Source organism: Lissotriton helveticus, chromosome 4_1, assembly GCF_964261635.1.
Source record: "Lissotriton helveticus chromosome 4_1, aLisHel1.1, whole genome shotgun sequence".
Lineage (NCBI taxonomy): Eukaryota > Metazoa > Chordata > Amphibia > Caudata > Salamandridae > Lissotriton > Lissotriton helveticus.
Window position 1 is genome coordinate 2,031,001,848 of NC_136063.1, and position 25,480 is coordinate 2,031,027,327.

The window sequence follows — 25,480 nt, forward strand, 5'->3', positions numbered from 1 at the left end:
TTTCACTGTAATTATGGGTGATATTCACGCAGTCTGACTCTGCCCAGTTTTCAGTAGCCTGCTATTAGAGCACTTTAGTTCAGTGACTTTCTTAGAGTCTCTCGTTGTTCAAATGGGTGTAATTTCCAATATTTGTATGTTTCCCCCATCTTCATAGCTTGATTTTGCTCGTGAGAAAGTGTCACTCATAGTCGTTGAAATGCCACTCATGATTGAAGTGAAATCATGAAAATGTCACACATAACAACCTGAAAGCTATGTCCGAGGTTAAGGCTCTCCTAACGGAATTCGGAGCCCTGATGGGGCTTTGTGTTAATTGTGATAAGTCTTGTCTGCTCCTGTTACTTCATATTCCGAAGGACCACCCACCGAGGCACGCCACCATGCACGAAACTGAACTGGCAATTTGATTCTAATAAATATTTAGGAGTACAGGTGTATTACGATTCACATGATTTACTAAAGAGGAACATTAGGGAAAGCTGTGGCTTTGATTCGCCGCTCCCTTACGCTTTGGACCAAGCTACCCTTATCTCCAATAGGCAGAAATCTCATTGACAAGATGATGGTTTTTCCGCGCCTTCTCTCTTTCTTTGCGGCCTTACCCTTGGTTATTTGCAAGGCTTTCTTCCTCGATTTAATAAAGGTGCGGACGGAACTAATTTGGGGCGATGGCAGGATATGGGTAGCTCACTCTAAACTATTTGACCCCCAGATCGACGGTGGCCTCGGTGGCCCCAGACTGCTAAATTTGCTATGCTACAGCACAGTTACCGTGGCCGGTGGGGGGTCTCGCAGGGGAACCACTCTTGGAACACGCCGGCATCCTGGCTGAGTTATACAGAAGGCCATTACTGCATGGAATATTTGACACTACGCCTGCTCGGGACACAGATGGCGTATACTGAGGGTGGCACTACATGTTTGGAAAGGTACATGGGAGATGGACAGCGAGGTTAACTGGTTTACCTACCGCACACTGAGTCCAGGATTGGGAGGAGGCGGGTATCTTGGGAGGAAGCGGGTATCTTAATGTGGGCAGATGTGGTGACTGAAGTGGAATTCTATGCCTTTGATGTTTTGCCACTTGATCACAGACTGAGGCCAGAGCAGTTTTTGCTGTACTCAGCCCTATGGACGGTGATGCATAAGACCTCGTGGTCTGACCGGGAACAACTTCCCACAAGGGTTCCTCTTTAAGCCGTTTTGACATGGGGCAATAGATGCGAGCCATCACACACTTATATTCAGTGCTGCAAGGCAGATCGATGACGGAGCACATGCGGTTACGAGAGTGGGGGAGCTTGGCATTCTGAATCGATTTCTTGAGTAGGCAGTGGGACCGCTACTTGCAATCGGTCAAACATATATCACGAAGCACGCAATTTCGCTTTATACAATTTCATATTTTATACCGGGCACACCTCATCCCATGCAGGATTGGCAAGATATTTATTGGTGCCGCTACTAAATGCCCGAGGTGCGGCTCAGCTGATGCCGACTTCCCTTGCATGTTGTGGCTCTGCGTGCTGATTTCTCCCTTTTGGCAACAAGTGTCACAGGTGATAATATCTGAGGTAACAGGTAATCTAATCCCGCTGGACCAGCTTGGATACTTACTCAACATATGACACATAACCCAAATAAATAAAGGTCTGCTGAGATTTTAGAATTTAGCACTTATTTTGGCTAAACGCTGCACCACCATGGCCCAGAAGTCAGCCACAGCACACCCGCTGAAATACTGGTGAACAGACATTCTACACTGGGCATACGCCAAGCCATTAGAAAGGAAACAATGGCATATGAGAGGGGATGCACCGGGCCCGTTAGGATGCTGGGCCACTTACCTAGAAAAACTTGAGACAGGAACAAATGATGCCCCCCTTGATTGCCTGCTTTTGCACCATGGGAGGTAATACACAGGGTGATTCTTCTCATTCAACCACTGCTGCCAGGCTCTTCCATCTGATTGGTTTGATTGACAACTGAGCGATGGACCCCTTTTCACGGTCTTCTCTGATGGTATGCAAGGGATGGAAGCGATAACTGCTGAGTGGTACTAATATGAGAATTTGTACCTACACCAAGACTACTACACACTTGGGGGCATATCATCAAGCAACAGCAATAATTATCGCTGGCCGCGTGTAGCGTGAACATTTCTATCGCCGTATTCGATCGCCCGGTTAGCACACTATTAACAACGTGCATCGCCAAGGCGATAGAAATCCCGGCAATAGCGGCGAAAAGCAGCAATATCGCTGGAATTCCATTGATAAAAAACAGCGATAGGGAAAGGGAAAACATTGTTGATAGGGAGATGTGGACTTAGCTTCACAATCCACCTCTCATAATACATATAGGTAAGTCAGAAAATTAGCAGGTGTTAAAAAACGGCGAAAAAAGCGGTTAGCGCAACTTTTAATGTTGCTAGGCGGGTTAGCGATTTCCTTGTAGATAGTGAGAAGCTGTGTTAGGTACTATTTTCGCAGAATTTCGGTCGGGAACGCCTACCTTGCATCTCATTAGCGATGAGATGCAAGGCATTAGTGAAATGGGTGATAATACAAGGAAACACATGCTACAGCCTGTTAGCCTGTCCTTGTTGATACCGCGTTATAATTATCGCCACTTTCCGCCCGAAAACGTCCGCTAAAGTGGTGACAATTGTCGTGATGATATGCTCCCTGGACTCTACCCTGTACACGAACACACACACACACACACACACACACACGGGTGGGGGAGGGGGTGGGGAGTTGTTTCTATTGTTCAGACAGATTTTTCAGATTAACGTTCAACTGAGTATGTACTTGTTACATATGCTCAAATGTTTACGGTAATGATATGTGACAGTAAACAATATGCTCAAGACCCATTAATGGAAAATGTTTTGCTCGTTCATGAGGCGGGCCTTTTGCCATGCCCAAATGTAAGATTCAACTGGGTGGGGGTATATTCCACAATGCACCTGGTGACTAACTAATCACATAGTGCTGTTTATGAGTTCCTTCCGCTCCCACAATGGGTGGTTTATGTGCAATATTAATATTATTCATTTCAAATGCATCAACGTGAACAAAATGTAATAAAGATATATTTTTTTAAAGAATGAATTATCTTTCCCTTTCGCTCCTTACCAACTTTTTCCCAACTTAGAGTACATTACCACACTTCATTTCAGCTAAAAAACAAGCACACACAAGGAAGGTTACTAGAAATGGTCTTTGAAATGGTGTGTTAATTTAAGATAACTCAGTTGAGGAGCTCTGGAGCAAACACCTTTATGTTTAGTATTGAGTCTGAAATGTGCCAGAAACCTCCACATTAAACACAAATACCCTATGGAGGGTAAACAACAATAGAGGATTTCAAGTTAAATGAGATCACATCTTGATTTCCCTTTGCTGTTTCACAAATGTACATTATCAAATTAGCTTTTGTTTGATCTACCAGAGTCTGCAAGTATGCCTGGCTGAGATTTCTGATTTATACACGACATTCAACATAGGTATCAGTTGACCTTTTGTCATTCAACCAGATTTACTTTTAACCAATGGCACTAAGCACAAAGTAAATTGTGGGTGTCTACATAATGTGGTTAAAGTGAACTTCCTGTCATTATTAGTATTTTATGCCAAAAACCAGAACTTTTAGAATTCATACTCATGACAGGAGACTAAACGATGCAACAAAATATTTGCAGTGTACTCTGACTCACAATTTTGTATTTATTGCTAAATTATATTGTATTTCCTTCAACAAAGCAACTGGATGCTCACAGTAGACAGTTGCTTGTTTTCAAAATAAACAATAAAACAAACAATTAAAAAAATAGTGCAGTTTATAATATTCTTTTTCATTTTGCATTTTTACAAGAAGAAATTAGACTCCAGGGAGTTGGTAAAATATGATGGGCTTGAAAAATAAACCAAATAAAAATTTGCAAGGAGTATGTTGTGAGTGTATCTTTCACAATGTGATGCAGATTGCTATGTGACAGTGGTATGGTACTGAAATTCTGATTTCAAACCATTGATAAGTTACCAACTCCCAAGTTGGGGTGGTAAATCATTTTCAAAATGGAAAGGCTCCCCTTTGGATTTCTGCCGCTTTCTAACTTGTGGGGGCAGTTGTAGGGGAAGTAGGCAGGGGGCAGAGAATGACTGCCAACTCTCACTGAAGTTTTTTCTTGAAAGTAGCACTGCTTCCTTTTAAGCAAATTGGACTACTTTAAAAACTGTTTTTGGCTGTGGTCTGCTGACCCTGGCAGGCCATTGTTAGACATGTAAGTCTTATGTTGGTCTTCCCACAAACCTTTTGCCTTGTCCCCCTACTGTCTTGCTGAGCTTGTTTTGTTGATCTTAGCACTCTGCCCACGTTACTACTCCAAACCAGTGATAAAGGGCTTGCGCTCACTTTGCACATTTAGTTTACTTATAACTCCCTATTAAAGTGGCATACAATATTTACAGGGCTGGTACATTTATTGTGACCAATGGGCCTGCAGCACTTTTTGTGCCGCCCACTTAATTGGCACTTTAAGACATGTCTCAGACCTGCCATTGCAGGGTGTGTGCAGTTTTAAGCTGCCATTTCTACCAGGCATGACAGTGCCAGGCCTAAAACCAGCACTTTATTGCATATACATCTCCAGTATATTAGGCCTTCAACAGCTCTTAGGACAGGGTGTATAGTATTTAAGAAGTTGGACATGTACAGTTACGTTTTACATGTGCTGGTAGTGAAAAACTCACAAATTTGTTTTTCACTACTGTGAGGTCTAGCTCTTCCATGGGATTATATTAAGTTACCTTATTACATTGAATAAGTGAAGTCTCAGTTTGGGGTTCCTATCTTACCTTGTTTTTTAATGCCTTATTGGAGGGCACCCCCATGCAACCTGCGGGGGCTGAAATTATACCCATTCTCAAAAAAGGGTCCCCACTTCTGCCATTGAATTACCGGCCCAAAAGCCTTTTGGATGTAACCCAAAAAAAATTCGCTCGCGTTCTCCTTGAGCGCCTACATGGATGGATGGAGGAATACAACATCCTAACACCACTCCAAGCTGGGTTCAGAGCACGGACATCTACGGTCGACCAGATTTTCATATTACAAATGATTCACTGGAAGATCGTGAGTATAGAGAGTGGCACTCTATACCTAATATTTGTAGACCTGAAATCTGCGTTCGACCTGGTCCCCAGAGAGAAGCTGTGGTCGATCCTCTTGGAGATGGGGGCCCCGGATTACCTTTGCCATTTGTTTGCCCGCCTGCATGAGGGCAATTACACTCAAATCAGGTACGGCAAATATGGCAACCTAACCTCCCCAATCCCAGTTAAGCGAGGAGTCCGCCAGGGATGTGTCCTGGCCCCAACACTCTTTGCCTTATTCGTTAATGGGCTTATAGACCATCTCAATAAAGGCCCTAACATTGATGCCCCCAAACTGGCAGGGCGTAGTGTGCCAGCCCTGATGTTTGCAGGCGACACCTTGTTGCTGGCTAAGTCCCCAATGGGTATCCAGAGGACGCTCGACAACTTCGTTGTCTTCTGCAAACATCGGGGCCTGGAGATAAATCTCCAGAAGACCAAATACATGGTCTTTAATGGTGGCAAAAGCACACGCAGCAATCCAACCCTGGGGGGCCAACCCCTCGAAAGAGTGGTGGTGTTTGACTACCTTGGCATCACCTTGACGGAGAGTATGGACTGGGGAGCGCAGATCAATAAGTGCAACTTGAAGCTCACTCAGGTGTCGGGAGGCATCTACAAGTTTTTCAAGGGGGCAACACATAAGCAGGTCTATGCACCCATGGAAGCCTACAGGGCACAGGCAAGAAGTGCTGCGTTATATGGTGCAGAAATTTGGGGCCACTGTGCCCTCTTATCTCTTGAACGCACTGAGAATGCGTTCATTAGGCAGCTTCTTAGCCTCCCCAAAAGCACACCACTGATCCCGTTGAGAATGGACCTAGGAATTAGATCCATTGCAGAGGATGCTGCACTTAGACCATTAACCTTCTGGAGACGCTTGTGGAGTACTCCCGAGCTAGCCCCGTATAGTGAGGAACTAACTGAGATATTGGGGCTGAAGGGGGTGGGCAAGATACCCTGGCTGAGACACCTTAAGGCGCTATGTGTGGAACTGGGACGCGTTGACCTTTGGGATGAGCCCCAAACCGTGTCACAATCATTAAGTAGGAACACACTGGTGACTGCCTATAGGGCATACCGGCTGTCCAAGATGATGCGTAGCTCTTCATCGGGACGGTTGACAAGTGATTTCCTTACAATCAAAAATACTTACCAGGCAGAGTCCATCCTGGATAGCATCCAACCAGTGTTGGCAAGAAAATTGTTTCTACAGCATGGGTGCCCTACCCCTACGATCGTATGTCAAAAAATGGGGGGGACAGGTTATGATTGAATGCCCTGCTTGTGGACGAAACAGAGGTGCATGTTTTCTTCCAATGTGATTCCTATAGGTCGCCAAGAAGACGCTGGCTTGTACAAATTTGTAAGAACATGGGCCTAAGACACTTTAGAGAGGCCTATAGAATATTGAAAACTGAGCTGCACCTCCCAATAGTTTACTCAGTTTCCCGCTTTTTATTGTCAATGTGGTGCATGAGGAGGAAGTTTCTGGAGCCTTCCCCTTAGTGGCCGAATGTAGTATACGGTCTGCTCAGGCCTGCTAACACTTTTTGACCTATGGTATATAACTTTTAACTGTGTTTCTTTTAAAAAGAGCTTCTGCTCCTGTTTTATAAATTATTTTATTACCCTTAGTGGGTTTTAGTATGGTTTTTAATCTTTCCTTGTGTAAAAGCACTGACCATATGCACCTGCACTTTATTCTAATTGTTATTCTATGGCGACTGGATGTAAAATTGTACCAATGTTTGCTGATTCCTGTGCTAATTTTATATGTTTTATTCATTCTTGTGACACTTTTATGGTCAATGTACCGAAATAAAGCTTTTCAAACGAACGAAAACATTGAATAAGTGATATTTTTTGTTTGAGAGCAGGTAGAAATATCATGTTTGGTGTCTAAGGAATGGCAATTTAAAATGCTCTTTAAAGGTAAAGCCAGATTTTAAGTCACAATTCTGAAAAATGCCAAGCTTGCATTTTCTTATCCTAACCATTTGGTACCTGCAGCCTTTTTCTTGGGTCCTGTGACTAGGTAACTGGCAGTTTGCCTTTGTGTATTCCTCCCAGACAGTTACACAATAGAGGAACTGGGTGTTGGTAGGATGGGCCATCTTAGGAAGATGGGGGGGGCAAAGCTGTGCATAACCCCACTTGCCTTTCAGAGGCACTGCTTGATCACACACACAAAGAACGCCACACTAACCTTTTGTGACTCCAGCCATCTTGGGACCGGGGCAGGGAGGCAGGAATTTCCAGACACTTCTGATGGGGGGAAAATCCAGAAACGTCTTCTGCTTCAATGCTGGCACACGGTATAAACTAGGACTGTCACACCCACTTTTTAGTTCACTTCTGGACTTGCAGAGGACTCTCAGAGGACAGTCCTGCTGCCTGAAGCCTGCCTTGTGCCCCAAAAGATGCCCTGCTGCTTGCTAGAGACTTGCTTTACTGCTTTTCCTCATACACTGCGGGTGTCCTTGCCCAACTGAAAAGTTACCTTTTCAGACAGTTTTCTTAAAAACTAAGTCGAACTGTAAAAAGACAAGTCTTGATCCACTTGATGTATTCGCACTGCGCTCCATCGCAGTCAGCCATATCTTTTGACTTCGCCTCAGTCTTGTACGACTAAATGACTGTGGTTGGGTTTTTCTCCTTTAGGCACTAATGTTCACTTTGAACTTTACAAAATCATAACACTGGCTCTATTGATTGCATTTTTGTGGCTTTAGTGTCAAATAGTTTAATAAAACCTAATCTATTTTTCTAAATTGGCGGAGATTTTTCTTGTGTTGTGTCTTCATGTTATTACTTTTTAAGTACTGCATACATCTCTTATACATTGCCTCTAAGATATGACTGACTTCTTTTGTGCCAAGCTACCACATGGTTAAGCACATGTTAATTTAATTACTTTTTATGGCTCACCCTGAGAAGAATTGTGGCTGTTGCTTGAGAAACCCTCTCACTCAACCTACCAACCCAATATTTCACAGCCATCATACGAGAATGTTGTCAATTACAGTGGGTCATACTTTAGGACCTTTCTTATTAATATTCAACAAGCAACTTGGTTTGCAACCTATTACAATTTGGTCTTTGTACAGACGTCAGTTCACAAAAAAAGACACAGGCTGCATACATTTAAATCATAATTTGCAACCTCTCTTTGTAATCAGTATCTTAGTAAATCTGGCCCTATGATTCTTCACTGTTGCTTACACAATATTCTGAATTTCCACTAAATGTTGGTTTTGTTATTTAGCAGAATTTAGCTATGTTCTGCAAATGCTGGCAATTATTTCCATAGATTGGTCTTTATATATCACTACAGTCACTGAGGGGATTAGATAGCACCTCCAAAATACCGGTTTGCCATAATATTGTTGTCCAAATATTGTAAGTACCTATAATGTAGTTATGTTTGTTAATAATATCAAAGTTTAAAATGTGGTATATGAAAATATCATGGTAGCTAATGTCGTTGTTATGTGTTATTTTAATTGATTATTTCCAAGTAAATTGTAACTACAAACGTGAGATACAGTATTGTTATTCATTTCAAGTTTGTTTCAGGATGTTGGGTTTATTAGGTGTTTGGATGGGTACTCTTTTATCTAAAAAATAACATTTTAAATGTAATTTGTGTTAAATTATATTACTAACTTTAAGTACATTTTTATTTTAAATTGTTTTATAAATAAATAATAATTTGCTTTAATTTGTTTTAGTTTTCAAATATAAAATGAATTTGATATTTAATACATATTACTGTTGTGAAATCATAATTTTGAAAAGTCATTTAAATGTTATTATTACGTACATTTATTTCAATATTTTACTATTAAAGTAAACAATTAAAAACTAAATAAAGTATATTATATATATGTAATAATTTAAAACATTTCATATTTGGAGTTGCAGTGAATCATACATTTCCCTTCTCCTTATATCTATACTCCATAATAGTCAGTCAGAAATTAGAATTCACACATATATCAAAACTTGTGCTTTCCATGTATTTGTGGGACTAAATTAGATCAGTAACGCTGACCTCTCAGACTCCATGTGTGCGCTTTTTTCACTGTTAGTAAAACTGGAGTTAGAATAGAAAATATGAGCACAGCAAATATATACATTGCCCCCAGGCTTGTATAGATACTATTAGAATAGTAATTCTAGACATCAAAAATATATGAAGTTTTTCCTATGTTTGTGTACTGGAGTTAGAACAGTAAATGTGACCTCCAAACACTAAAGATATGCACTGTTTATGGGACTGAAGTTAGTTAACACAGTACAGACCTATTTAAATGGAGATTACAAGGTTTTTACTAAAGCTTTCAGTGGGTGCCAGTTTAGCCCACTCTAATAGAAAGCATTGTTTTCATTTTTCTTACCATTATAAAAGCCCACCAACATAGCACAAAATTGTGCATCGCCATGTGAGTGCCCACCTGTCATTAGTAAATATAGGCTCATGTGCCTCTGCTGACCTTCCACTCCACATTTCAAGGCTGCACAGTTAATGTACAGACAACAATACTTCCATGAGTTAGTTCCATGAACACAATGACAGGAACTTTTCATAGATCTAGCACACAAGATAAACCATAGAGCAGAGAAACATCTTTTAGCCTTCACACCAAAACAAGTGTATGAAATCAAAGATCTTCATGAAGGTAAACTCAACATCTCATTTATGATTTTCAGTGATCTTTTTCTTTCAAAGGAGATACTTTAAGAATTGTGCTTTAGGTTAGGGCTACTCTGTTTCAATGTGTTTTCATCCTCACTCTTGCAAACGTATACTACTTTTGCATGAATGCTGATAATCCAATAGTTTTGGGATGGGATATAGATGGGCTGCTGTTTTCCTGACTAAAAGTCCTGTTCTATGTATTCTCACATTTCCTTTTTCAGCTGATGCTCATAGCAATGATATTTTGGAAAGTGGTTTAGGTATTTTTGATAGTGTCTCATTGGTGTCATACAAGGTAATTAGCCCTCATATGCTACTTACAGACAAACCTGGATTTGCATCTTCAGTTGATTTCATCTCTGCTCATGCCTTAAAGGTTTCAGCTTCCAGACTATATGTACAGGTTGTTTGGCAGAGTGTTGAGCTGTTAAACATAAGATATTAGGGGAAAGTCTGAAGATTTGGCAAAAGCAATTCAACAGACTAGGTGGCCTGATACACTTCAAACATATAAATATATTTGGATCTCTTTATAGGGATGGTGTTCAATGACTCCTTGAATTGGCCTCAAATCAGGATCCTCCCAGTTTTGGTTGGAAAGGTTCTAATGGTTTAATGCGATGCTACATTTTCTTAACACTGCTCTGCAGAACCATAGCAGAGGCTTGGTCAAACCAAAGATGAATTCCCTGTAGAGGTGCTGTTCAACCTTACATCTGGTGATTTATGCTTAGACTTTCATGTTAATTACAGAAACTACAATCCAGGCTTTGTAAGATGCTAAATGAAATCCCTCTTACTTCCTTTCTGCCAATGTCTACATGTGGATCTTTGCTGTGCCAATCCCTTGTTACATTTTTGTGAAAGCGGGTTGGTCCTTTGACTTTTATCCAGAATATGTTCTTAGACTAATCTTCCCTGGAGGTCATTCATCCATATGTTACCTCGTTTCCTATTCAGGAGATGGAGCTAGTACATACATTAGATTTGACAGTGAATATTGTGCTGCTAATCGAACCAATCTTAATTCTTCAGGGGATATTTCTTTCTGCTCTTTGAGCCTGATATGACTCTGGCGGTCATAAGACCACCAGACTCAGGGTGGAGATGGTCCGTCCGTCCCATTACGACTTCAAAAGTCATCGCGGCGGAGGGCCACCAGCTGCTGGATGTATGACGTTATAACGCATACTATTACTCCGCATACCATTACAACGCGACTTTTACTCCGCATACCGTTACAACGCATAGCGCCTTGGGGCGCTGGATAATGGTAAGTATAATTTTCTATTCCAACACCAGTCCCCGTGGACACTAGGGAAGGTGTTGGATAGAAAATTAAACTTATTCCCTATCCTACAGCGCCCCCCAGCGCAATGCGTTATAATGGTATGCGGAGTAAAAGTCGCGTTGTAATGGTAGTGCGGAGTAAAAAATGCGTTGTAACAGGTGTATACCCCAGCTGCTCCATGGAACAGTAGTTTCCTGATGGTAGCGGGGCTGAGCCACAATGTAACATGCTGAGCGGGTCTGGTGCAGTCCCGCTCAGCATATTACGAGTTCCGCCACTGCCAGCCATTTGATGGTGGGAGCTCCGCCATATAAAGGCTGGAGGTGGAGGAACAAAGGGGGACCTTACATAGCCCCCAGCCCACGCCATGGGGATACATTCGGAGTGGGGCACAGCATGTGCCCCTGTCTGTATTCCCTCATAGTCCAGCACGGCATGGAAGTCACTGACAAAGGCGTGCTGGAACTTCTTTGCCGTTCCCATTGCGGTGCCTGTTTTCCAGGCAGCACCATGGGAGAAGCGAAGGCCGACCCGCTGTACGAGAGTTCAACTCGTAATACGACGGGCGGTTCTTTTGCAGCTTTGGCACAACTGTGTCAGCAGAGAGCTGGCGCAACGGCACCAAAGTCGTAATTAGGCCCATAGTGCACAGAGTTGATATGTTCCAGATGCCAAGGGTAGATATGTCTGTTGTGTTTTTTATTGTTGTAGTGCAATTTGAGGTGTAGGCTTTAGAAGCCATGTCCACTCAGTTTCAAAATCCAAACATACCCATAAGCTCTTTCAAGCCTTTGACCTGATTATTGGATGAAATCCTTGCTTCACCAGACTAAAAAGTAAGTAAGAAATAATTAAGTAAAGCCCTCTAGTGGAGAATATTTATGTTTGGTTTGGAATGATAGTAGAATAGATCTCTTGTGTGTGTGGATGTATCTCATCATGTAAGGACAGAGAAGAGGAAGAAGAAGGCTAGACTAGGAGCGTTGAAGATTTCAAAGGGTAGAATTTGTGGAATTTCACATTTTGATATTTATTAACTGTTTTTAATACAAGTGTTTAACATTTGTATATCCCGCTTTCCTACATTCACCTTGTGAATTGTATATGATATGGGACACTTTGCGCATTATCTATTGAATTCACAACTGGCCCTTACAGATGTAAACTAGATAAACTGCTAAGTGGGTGGATTTTATCACAAAATGCTTTTGAACACCCAAATGCATTTTATTGACCTGACAACTCTGCTGACACCGTATGACACCATCCTGGAGAGGTAATGGGTCTAAACAAAGTTCATATCTGTGAGCGGGCTGTATGCAATAGAGCTATTCTACACAGTCATACATATATAAACTGTTGCATATACGTCGGTTTCACTCTGGGAATATCCATAGTTTACCAATTATTAGAGACACAATCTGATTTGTATTTGGACAATTTTTATATATCATCCCCATTATTTCTGGAGCATATGGGGCTGTATGTGACTCGATAAGCTAGATTTTATATCATTTATCAAGAAATATTTTGCATCACTCTATTAAAAAAGAATAATACAGTGTCCACTTTCTTGGCTTTCTCTAAGCGTTTTCTAAGTGTTTTCTTATTTGGTAAAATATTATTAAATGTCCACTTATCACACGCTTCATCCCAGTATTCAATAAATTGCTTAATGTTCAAAAACATCAGGGGAAATGCTGCTTGATTAGCAGGAAATTACAGGTCGAAAGAAAGAGGCCAGCATAGGAAATCGGTAGCAAGTGCTGTCGCTCATGACCCCTTATTGATGTAATTGATGGGTGCAACTATGGAGATTAAAAACTAAAAGGAAAAAAAATACTACAGAAATTGTCTTCGTCAAACGAAATCACCACAAGAAGAGCAAATACAATTACAAATGAAAATGAATGGAACCCTCATGACCTCAATGTTTTACAATAGTTAAATTGCCAGCGGCCCTCCAGAAAACTCAGAAGAACAAATAAAGCAACTAAAAAGATAGATGGCACCCACATTTTGCCACCCTATGCTTTTCACAAACTGGTGACAAGCATAGACAGGAGAAAAGAAGTCTGAGTTGACCCAATAAGAACCATGTAAATGGTAAGAAGAAGAATATCCATGACAGGAAGTAGGGTCACCAGAGGCGGATGGGCGAAAGGGTGAGAATGTAGCAGGACCAGCTCCTGACACTGAACTGATACATCCTCTATAATAAAAGCACATTTCTAAGACATGTCGGTAAGTTTGGAGGCATTCTCCAGAATGCATGGGTATATTTGTGTTTATCGCTTCATGATGTCAAGCCATGTGTTTGCGGTTTCCAGTTTTTCCGTTGTACTTGGATAGTTTACTGCTGCTTGCCAATAAACTGGGAAACCAAATTTGAAGCTTATTTTGTTTAAAACTGTTTGCACACTTAAATCAATCTGTGTGTTTCTTGGCCGGTAAAGTTCTACTGCAAATAGCTCAGGCATTATCGTATATAAAATAAATATGGAAGCTGTTATTAATGCTTACTATAGCATCCTTACCTCTGCTAAAATGTTACTGCCGCCAGTAGCCAACAGCAATACTGCAAATCAGTAGACTTGCCCTCGTTAGATGGTGCTCAAAGCTGCAAACATCCCTCCTGCTACCAGGGCAATTGTCTCCAAAGACAACTATAAAAAAGAACTTAAATGCCTGCTCTTTCAACGTCACATACACCTTTGAGCCCCTAAGAGGTCATCTTCAAGACTGAGGTCTGCAATGAAATTGGTAAAGCCGTAAAGACCCATATACTGTTTTGTTTGTGCATTTACTTTTATTCCAGATCCTATTTTACTCTCTTATGCTTAATTGAAAAATGGCACATTATATTTTTTCAATTATTCTCCCTGTTTCGTTAAAGCTATGACAAGCGCTCCGCTGCCCAACTGGGTCTGGTTTGTGCTATATACAACCACTAGATGAATAAGCAAATGAGTGGTATCCAGTTAATTGGCATGGCTTTTCCTCACATTGGCAGGACGGAGCCATATCATTCGGTTTCTTTACGAGAGCAGAGTCTCCGCATATAAAAAGATAGGACAGTCCTATATGTGAGGAGACTCCACACTCCTAAAGATACTACTCATAAATCCCTTGGTGAATAGCAAACAATCGTAAACGTACACAAAAGTGTACGTCTACCTTTGTGAATCAGGGCCACAATGTGCAAAGCAACAGGATGACATGGCTTCTTCTTGAAAGCCCTTAGATTAGTCCATTCGAACGTGTTAAAACTGAGAATCCATTCATGTAGAAAGTGTACTGTGCAACAATCTTACTCATGCACCCAGGCAAACCTCAGGTTTTCGGTATTCAGCATAGTATGGATCCCTTGACTGTTAAGACTTCCAAATAGGATTCTACCTTCTTTCGGGGGTTTCCTGACTTGCCTCATGAATTAAGTTAGAGGTGTTATTGTCCGTTGCTTTTGCTGTGGTGAGTTTTGTTTGTTCATCCTGACTTTTTAACTTCTTGCTCAAACTCTTTTCTTTTTTATCCTGGTACATGTTTCTCCTTTCACATGAAATTGGTGGGACCTCGCTATTGTTTATATCTTTCTCTGTAACTACTCTTTTTGTTCAGGAACACACCTCATACATTTTCTCCAAGACCTGATATGAAAGATGAGGGAAGCTACACCTGCGGTGGCTCCTCGATAAAGGCGAAGGAGCGTGGACCCACTGGTCTGAGTCTGTCACATAAAAATAAAATGATATTAAAACAATATGATTTTTCTGTGGTGGGCTCTGGCTGACCATGTGTGCATGTGGAATAGGCCATAACAGGAAGGAGTGGGCACTTAGAAGTGCATATGTAAGTTTGCCGGTTGTCTTAGGCAGGCCAAACAGAGATGCACACTTCTATTTCTCCCACTCAGCTGTTGTCATAGCCGGAGAAAAGCAGCAGGCTCCCAGGCTCCAAATCAGTGTCTAAGCAGCAGACCAATCCACTCAGACCAATCCTGACACTGCTGTCATAGCCAGTGGCTTAATGAAACTTCTGGGGGCCCCCCCTGCAAGGTAGGTGGAGGGGCGCATCTCTGGACTAAATCAGGAGCTCTCAGGCCAAGGTACTATGATGAGGGGGCCCCCTGGAGCTCGGGCCTGCAGTTCTGCAGGGGCGGTGGGGGCCTATGTTGTGCCATTGCCCATAGCATGAGAGCATCATCTGGATTGACCGGCCAGCCTGTGCCTTCCCAGAGACTACCGGGAGTGAAGCACTGAGGTAGTCGTCGGTGGTGGGGCAGCGAGAAGTAAGGGTTTCTTTTAATATTTTATTTTTACCCTCAATTCTCTCCCAACCCACACCCCAACTTTCGTTGTGCGGCAGCCGCCACTGAGCTACACTTTTTGAAACCAGTTTGCCTCTGTGGAATTCTCAATCTGGGCAGCATAGGTGCTTAGCTACAGCTCATTCCTAATCAATGGCATTTCCCCCTGTTTGCCTACTCGTGATGTTCTTACAATTCTCACTGTGAAATCTCTGCCTGTGGTCTAAGTGGTTCCCCAAAAGTGTCTTTTGATCAGACCTGACAACTTCAGTGCTACATAGTTTGAGCATACCAACAGTGTTCATGAAAAGCGAAACTCTTTCAGAGCAAGTCACACAATCATCATGGTGACAGTGGCAGCTGATGTAGTGTCTTATATCAAGTATAATTTCTGATGATGGCTTATACAAGTAGGAGGCAATAGCTAATAAACGTTATTGAAGACCTCTGGAAGCTTTAAGCATATTAGGGAACATAAGGCCATGGTGGACCATAGGTATAATACAGGTTGTATCAAAGACACTATGCGGGTTTGTAGAAAAATCTAAAGGGGAGTAAGAAGCTGGGCTTTGATGAAGCCTCGTTCACACATCTGAACTTGGTTTTTGGAGATTGGTGCAACAAGCCGGCATGAGATTACTTCTGCCACCCTTTTCTCTCATGGTATCCTGTGGCTAAAGAACAACATGAACATTGTGGTTTAAATGTAGATGTGTCCTGAGGGGATGGAAAAGCAATATGTCCAATGATGCTGCACAGTGGATTTCTTCTTCTTAAATTTGAGGAGGAGAGCTTCCTTGAAAGGTATACACATCACTTATTTGATTATAATTCTGTCAAAAAAATGTGTTACACCACAGTTCACCTGAGGTGTCGCATTAAATAAGGAGATATGTTCAGCTGTATGCCAATGGATTCAAAGAGAAAGCAGACTCTAGTGCTGGCTGAAATATGTACAGCTTTATAACTTTCTGACAGGTACTCCATGGTTTTATTGACTGCCAACAGAGAACAAGATTGCTTCAAGGTGACTAAATGCCCACTTTCTTTTAACTTTAAGGGTATTTGATACATTTTCAATGTGTAGCGCATATGTGCATCTCTAAACTTGCATCTCATTAAAACTGGAAAAGATGGTGGTGCGGGAAGAGTATAAGAGAAAGGAAGACATTCCATGGAGAAGGTTCTTAAATTGTGCAAATAAAGTAAACCCATATACAGGTTCTCTTCTATGAGGAGTATATGACTCCATTTGTGGGGCTACAGGGAAAGCTAGAGCTGCTTGGCTTGGTCTGTCCTACTAAGGCTCTTCAGTCTGGGTCAGGTTTCCACAAATGACTCTCAGGGTAGCAAGGAAGAGAAGTCACAGGCATCTCAAATAGGTACTGTGGGGGTGCTTGAGCTCAGACCTCGACAACCAACAATCCAATAAAGTAAATGCCAATCCAACTCCTTGTCTTTACAAGAAAGAAAGCAATTTAATGTACAATGGTACATACTACTGCACACTAGTAGCAGCAAACCACAAGTGTTACTATGCGTTGTTTAGGCAGGTGATGTGCCCATCCTGCTCCCTCACTGTCCCCAAGATCTCTTGCCAATGGTTCTAGGTGTCTTCCTCTCTCTATCTCCTAGGTGGAACAAGAGTGGCATGAATCAGGCACAGACACAGATAGAATCACCTCCAAAAAGAATGCTTGCACTTTGTTTTTCAGTTTTTACCCACTTGTGGGTAATTCTCAGTGTGTCCAATGCTGGCCTATACTGCCTGGTACCTTAGATGTGCTAACACACTTACCTTAGTGGTGACGCACTGGCAACCAGTCCACAGTCTATTCTGTCTCAGCAATAGGCTGTATTCGACAACACACCTGCTCCAGCTTTTCAGGTGTGTGTGGGATCGGGAAGGTAGCATTCAGGATATGAGGTGTCCCGACTGAGCTGATGGTGATTATCTGGGGCCCAATCATATGACGCTCATGAGTTAGTACCCCACGTGGGCTGATCATGAAGTTGGCAGTGATAGCCCTGCATGGGCCTTGCAAAACCTTGACAGGTGCATCCCTGAACAGACCTATCTCTCGGAAAGGGTAGAGGCACGATTCTGATGGGAATTGTTGGGAGTGTCTGGGAGAGCTCTTGGGTGCCTCTTCTGCTGTCTGCTCTTCTCTTCTGGGCACCCCGAACTATTTGGGACGTACTACACGCCTCCTTCCTGGACTATTTCTACTCCTGTGAGTAGACAAGCTCCTTCTCTCTCTGAACAGGAAGGCTTATATAAGCTCCAGGACTGGTACACAGCTTTCCAGCAAAATATTCAGGTGATGATCTTTTACCCTTGGGAGACTGTCTGTCAGGCAAATCCTAGCTCTAGTTGCACAGCAGGACTATGGGTACTGTGAGGAGCTCTGTCTTCCTTGGCCACAGAGGATATTAAACTGGAACAGGTAGTGGGATTGTGGGGTCACAATTTTGTGCACAACTGGCAGGGAGTGTGGATCCATTGTCTGAAAATGTAGGACAGTCTTAGGGTGATTCCCCTTCAAGTCATTTCCATGTTCATCTCCAGACACAGCTTTGTGTAGAGTGATGCATCTGAATGTCCAACCTGAAGCTGTACCCACAGTAGAGGCAGAAAGTATGAGGTTTCTGAGCTTGGTTGTCGTCAGCACAACTGAAGGAGTAATCAGAGAAAAATAAAAGGGCAGGCTCCACATAAAGGCCTCTTCACCGTTAGAGCCTGCAGTCTCGCTACTACCATCCACCAATGCTCTGGAAGAATAATCAGCAGGTCTTTGCTAGTCAAAACGTCTCATAGAATATCTAAAGGAGTCCTAGGCCTCCTCCATCTAGCTACAGGAATGTGTGAAATACACACTACTGTCAGAGATCACAGTCCTCTCCTCTATCCTGTACAGGAGTACCCTAAATGGATCCCACTGGCCTCAAATATTCTGGCTCACTTGCACACACCACGCACGTACCCTGAAAGCTACAAACATCAACATGCTTAACACGACCTCGGTATGTTAGCGCAAAGGACTGGGTAAATGCACAGAAATTGAACTTTTACATCAGTAAACCAGTAGGCCTTCATTCCAGTACTCAGATTAAAAAAAAGTCTGGATCCTGTTAATTTTCAAGTCATGGTATGCTGTCACCACTGCTCTTGGTACAAACCCCTTGCCTGGGACAGTAGTTCTGAGTCATCAACTGAGGGCATGCTAGGTACACCACTCAAGCCATAAGCCTCTGCGCACAAACCAATGGACTGACCACAAACGTTATGCTCTCCGGGTAGCATGCTACTCACCGTAAAGTGCTTCAACACCTTCTCAGGGATAGTAGGCACTATATAAAAGCAATTTCGATTCAATTTCAATTAAATTAGCAGGATGTTAAAGCCAAAAATCAAAAGTCGGGATACCAGATACATGCAGGGGGGCACTCAGACATGCAGAATGTCCATACCAACAGCCACAATCCACACCTATATGGTTAGGGGCGATATCTATAGCAGACTAGTTAAGAGAAGCAACCTTTCCTCACATATGCCCGCAACTTTCTTGAACCAAGTAAAAAGTTATAAATCTGCCTTGTACATAGAAGGATGCCTAAAGACAAAACAAACAAATAAGTTAAAGCATAACATGTCTGGGGTTAGAGCCAAACAAGCAACACCGTCTTCAGGCTTGTAAATAGACTGAAGAGGTGTAATTAACCTTGACGTCTGATTAGACATCTATCGCACTGCTTTGTGGGAGAATCTGGGAGCAGAGCACGTCACCATTTTCCTCTCAGTGCTCTCAAGTAGGAAGCTATGAGGCAGCACCATCCTTTACCCGACAACTACGCATCGATTAAGCTATTTGCCACACTTCATGATTGACCTACAGTATCTTCAAATCACCACTGTACTCAAAGATATGTAAATAATGCATTCAGTGAAAATATAAACACTGTTTCTCTGCTGAACAGTGCTCGTCCTTCCCGACAAACATTTCTGAGCAAGGATGCAATCCCTTTAAATTGACTATGCCTTTAAGTGCTTTGAGAATAATTCTTCAAGAACAGCCTCAGCCTAATCTGGGAACCTTATTTCTACTGACCTCTGATGTGCGAATGCGGAAATTGGTGATTTCAAGCTAAAAGTAAAAGTAATAATGTTATGTCTATAGCTGAGCATGTTTAGGACAAATAGAATTGCAACCTTAGACTTTTGTGTATTGCAAAACACGTTGTTGAATCTCGCCTCAGTTTCGACTTGCATTCCATGCTCATGTGCAGGCTGGCACAGTACCAGGAACCCAGTCAGGATGCAGCCACAGCTTAAAATCTACAGCCACACAGCCACAGTCATCCATTTCTTTGCTTTGGTGGCCGTGGGTGGGAGGCAGTAGCAACTGGTATGGAAACGGGTGGCAGGCGAAAATAAAATATATAACACTTACCTCTGCATGGCCGTCGTCTCTCCTCCCTCGTCTCGCTTCCACTTCTCTTCCTGACTCCCAGAAGCACGAAGCACAGAGGCTCCCCTAAGCCAATCACGACTGACAGCAGCGCCGTGATTAGTCTGAGCGGCCTGGTTCGGTGCTCATTAAAGGAGTGGGAGCCTCTGCATGTTCTCCACCCAGGCTGTGCAATACAGCCAGGTGGAGAATATGCTAAGTGCGCATGACTGTTTGGCCGGCCCAAGACGACCAGCCAAACCGTCATGCGCACTTAAGTGCACATATTTCCTCCTCCCCCTGTTCTGACAGCCCTGCCCTAACCTGGCTTGCACTGAAAAATAAAAAGATAATACCATTGTATTATCATTTTATTTTTGCGTTTTTGCACTGCTGAAAAGCAGTGAGGCGACGCTCCTCCGCCTTAGCAGCGGAGCCACCGCTGGTGGGAGTTGCTGCAGCAAAAATAGGCCTCATGCACACTGTTCTAGCAATACCTTTGTTTTAAATCATTATAATAAAGCCTAAAACAAGCAGAATGCGTGTATTGTGGGCTTTAAAGCAGCCGGTCAGCTGGGCATGTGGACCAGTCCCCCCCTGCGGCACTAGATTATAAATTGTTGGGCGAGGGCATAGTGGAACAGCCCGTCCAAAGGCAAGGCCTGGCATTTATCACTTTAATCAAGCAAAGTAGAACATTAGCAGCTCTGGAGTTGGGATGACATACTGGTGGCCGTAGCTTTGGCTTACTGACAAATACAATATTCTCTTCCAGGAATTACACAGAGCTAACTAACAGTGTGACTTTTTCTCATGGAGCATAACTAAAATGTGTTGACACAAATAGTTATTTTCTATTTTGATTCATCATTTTTTAGCCCTGGCGTTGCACCCATTTGGGTGAGACATAAAGTGTTGGATGTACATACTGAGTCCGCCATAAGGTAGGGGTAGCAAACATTTCTACAAATGTTCCTAATTTAAATATTTTTTGTGTTTTGAAAGAAAATATGCTCAGGTAATCAATTTTCAAAAGTACATCATAGTCAGCAGAACTGAATTTGCTTAGATGAAAGTGTTATTTTCCTGCATTTCCGTTCATGGAAATGACATCTGTGGTGCTGCATCAGATACATGCACCCTAACTAAAACAAGCATTAGCAACGCCAAAAGGTCTGCCACTGGCCGCCAGCCTTTTGGCTTTGGTAATTCTTTGTTTTGTTCTGTCTTGGTTTTAGTACAATTTAACTGTTGGAGAAATTGCTGGGCCTTCTTTAATATAAAAAAAAATAAATAAAGGCAAGTATATTTTTTCATGTCTTCAAAAAATGGTAGATTACCTTAGTAGTCCCAGGCAGTGAAGGGAACTAACTTGCAGGTGGATGTGCTACTGTAAAAGGGAAGTATGACATAATTGACAGTGAAGTCAGCCAATGGCTGAAATGGGCTGAGCCATTGCCCTATGATGTATGCTGGAGTGGGTGGAAGAAACAACAGTAGACTAATGCAGGAGTGGGTGGAAGACAGAACAGTAGACTAATGCATGAAGTCCGGCTGACAACCCCTATACTAACAATATTATACATATAGTTTTAGTACAATCAAAATTTTGTGGCTAACATCAGACCTAAAAAAGGCAATCGGTCTGGAGTTGACTGCCAGCCTCTTGACTTTGCTAATGGTTTTTTGTAATGTCTTGTAAAACTTGATTAGAAATAGATATAGAGGGATGAAAAGATAGATAAATAGAGAGGCTTTCAAAGGCAGAGAGATTTTTGTATAAATAGACAGTTTTGTATAGATAGATAGGTTTGCAAAGATAGGTATTTAAATAGAGAGGGGGGAGACGTCTGGCTCAATGGTTAGAGCAGCAGACCCTGATGCAGAGGTCTAGCCCAGGGTTCAATTCCCCGCATCGGCGGGTCTTGGGCTCAAAATTCCACAGACCTGATAATTCTCGCCTCGGTGCCTATTCCAATCATGGAGTCCCACTCTGCAACTCTGGGCAATAGCTTGCTTAATCTCCACAACGGCCCCCACAACGCTAAGGATGCCTGGCCTCCGCCTTGGGGGTGCCCAGGAGTGGACACCTCACAGGGAAAGCCAGGATGGGTTCCACAGCGGTATTCGTACAAGCGCCTTGAGACCCTTGCGGGTGAGTAGTGCGCTATACAAGTATCAATTTACATTTACATACATAGAGAAGGTTGCATTGACAGACAGATAGATAGATAGATGCAAACCTAAACTAATAATAACATAAAAACAAAAACACTGCCACTGAATGGAACTACCTTGTGTGCGATGTGCTCTATGTGAAAGAGCAAACTTTAGTAACTCAAAGTGCAGTACTGGCTGAAGTAAGGTTAGCCAATGCCCAATGCCCTATGCTGTAGTAGGAGGAAGCATAATGTGAATGACACAACAACAGACCAATGGATGTAGAGCGCTATCTCAAAGCCCCCGTAAGTAAGTATGGTATAGATATAATTCTAGTGAATTCAAAAGGTCTTGGGAAAACCAGCCCTAAACATGGTAATATATATTCTCCTCTTCATAGTGAATTCTTCAGAATTGTCCCTTTTTCAAAACACAGCTATACAGGATGGTAGTGCTCCACTTCCCTTGTCACTCATCATGACACTGATGTGTAATAATTTATCACACAACACTTACTGACCTGTTTCCGTTTTGTAGCACTATGAATAAATGGATTTCTGCAACTCAATTTAATGATCCCGGAAGCATAAAGAACATAGTTGGCCTGTGGATTTCAAACATGCGACTGCAGGTTACATGCTAATCTAGTTGTGGGTGCTTAACTCACTGAGATATCCTACGAGAAACAGCCACACATTGGGATCGTCTCATGTCTGTTCTGGGGGTTCTTCTCACGCAATTCAGCAGTTATGTGCTTCGTTGGCTAAGAGCCTCACAGCTCCCCAGTACGGCCAGACTCCCAACCCACAATTTACCACTCACGTACAAACTTTTGGAAGGCTTCTAAGCAAGCCACTAAAAAATATTCAGCATACACAAATGTTACTCTATCTGTCTTATAACTACCCACTTCACTCCACCTTTAGGCGCAGCCCCTAGTACCCCATGATTCTCACCTCTCTGAACATTGCCTACGACAGGCAAACTCTTCCCACGTGGGTTTCTTTCTCGCCCAGAACAACTGCAACAACTGTGCAGCCTCTTATTAGAAGATGGAACATGTAAGCGTAAGTGTAACTCACATGTCTCTGGTTCATTCCACGTTTAAGCACAGCCACGAATGTTTGAAGGGCACCTGGGGACCTCACGCGTGACACCCACATTCTTTCCATATAAACCACACAAAAAATCCAAACTCACCAAACCGTGCACTGCAAAGACAGTAGCATTTTTCCTGGCAATCAAAAGCGCTTTGGAGCCTTGTCAGTGATATGGGCACTATACAAGAGCTACAATATACTGACATACACTTGCTGGAGTAGATCAAGAAACAAACCGTTATCCCTTGCTGGCACAGAAGTTTTCCTCACGAAATGTGGGTTGTTGAGCGACCTGTGGGCTGCACAGGACTATTCTTCAATGTTTCTTTAAAGTTGTTCCGTTTGTGATAATGTCAGATAGTTCTGGACTTCACAATTTACTGCTGATGGAGTGATATGCAACTCATACTATACAATACTGCACCATACTATTGACATGATGCAAACAGTGTCCCGGACGTATACAACTTAATGCACACGCACTGCATCCTGATGTTTCCCCCAGTTATACTGCTTCCCCCTGCAGCAGCCAAGGCCAGTGAAACCCTGCATGCTTTGCAGCACAGTGTCGCTGTGCAGGGTAAGCCCAGGTGGAGAAACTCAGCATGAACTGAAACCAGATGCGGGGCAATAAACTGACTTGCCACGCGAAAATCACAACAAAACCTTGAACTTCACAGTAACTGAACAGACATTGCTTTGCAAACAGAGCAGTTTTTTCCTGCCACCCTGGATTACGTCTGTAATTAGCTGTTGCCCGGCTGCCCCCCACGCACACCCCACTTAGATTCAGATACAGCAGCGGTAGAAGGCAGGCAGGAAAAGTACAGTAGGCGCAGGGAGACATGCCCCTGTACAGGAAACATGTCTCGCTGCATCAACTCGATGCCGTCCGGCTTCACAAACTGCAGAAGTTCACTCGAACATGCAGTTAACAAGCAACACATCTTCACACGCATCCCTCTTTTCGGCGAGTACATCTTAAAACTGCACGTTTCAGATGGCTCTGCTCAGCTGCGATCCTCAAACAGGCATGCACAACTTCTGAGTTACAACTTACTCTTAACGCTGACAAGTCTATGCTGTCGAGGCTGCGGGTGGTGTAGTCCTTCGCCATGTTGCTGTCCTGGTGCGCACTTTCGTTGCAGAGTGCACTTTTCTGCGTCTTTCGGGGGTTCTGCGGAGCTGGCGGTTCTTAGCGTCAGTCCATGTCGGCGGCTGAGGGTATGTCTGTCTGACAAACACAGGAAACTTCACGTCCAGCTCAACCCGGAAAACACGCTCGCGGAGGAAGCAGAAGCAAATCCGCTTTTTTTTCTAAAAAGAAAACAAGAATGCAAAGAGACATCTAGCAGGGTGTGGACCAGCCGGGGTAGTGGCAGGGGGCCCGCCAGCAATGCAATGATTAATGCCTCGGACAATATGGATTTCATTTAGAATTCTGACTGAAATACTACAGCCCCACGGCGAAGTGTGTGATGAACACAGAAAAGGGCACAATGCCCACAGTGTACTAGTGCAATGAGCATGGACATCGACATGATAATGAAACTTTTGAGAAGGACAGCACAACAAAACTCACTTTCTGGTGCCAGAGCTATAAACTTTCTCTGATTTTCCACCACTATATGGCCATTCGTTTTCGAATACAGATAGCCCCAGCTGTGTTAAGAATTGCTTACATGAATATATGTATATATATATATCCATATAGATATATATATATATATATATATATATATATATATATATATATATATATATATATATATATATATATATATATCTATATAGATATATATATATTACCTTCTGGTGGTCGCCAGTAGGTAGTTATAGTTAGGACCTAGTTTCTATAGGAAATCCGCAACATTCTATTGAGAATAACTTTGGCACCGGTGGACGAATCTTTGCGAATTTCTCAAAGAAGATGGCCTGCTCCGCTCCGCTCCTTCCCTGAAAGTTTGGGGGGGATTCGTCAAGTGGGGGCTGAGATAAAAGGGGGGTCCCAAAACGTGTTTTCCCCATGTTATTTTCCATAGGACGTTTAGACCCGGCTACAGCTCGAACGGCTGAATGGTTTTATAAGAAATTTGGTAGAAAGGTAGAGTCTGGCTCGCAGATTACGCTTTTCTTTGAATGGTGTAAATCTGTTCAGTAGTTGCTGAGAAAATTAACTTTGAAAAAATATATATTGGGCTACATTGGGCTATATATATGTTAGAGCCCAAATGTAGCCCAATGTAGCCCAATGTAGCCCAAAGATGGCCACCAGAGACAAAAAAAACAAATGTAGCCCAAATATCAG

General features: G+C 42.7%; 1 protein-coding gene across 2 annotated transcripts in view; it reads right to left on the reverse strand.

Annotated features, from left to right (window-relative positions):
* Positions 1-24,408, reverse strand: part of NRK (Nik related kinase) — a 1,020,485-nt gene extending 996,077 nt beyond the window's left edge. Inside the window, exon 1 of one of the 2 annotated variants that reach the window (XM_078688671.1) lies at positions 24,233-24,408. In XM_078688671.1, coding sequence (XP_078544797.1) covers positions 24,233-24,289 — 57 coding nt within the window. In that variant the 5' untranslated portion in view covers positions 24,290-24,408. The remainder of the gene's footprint in view (positions 1-24,232) is intronic. The other variant, XM_078688672.1, reaches the window with a different exon arrangement.
* Positions 24,409-25,480: the final 1,072 nt, after the last annotated feature.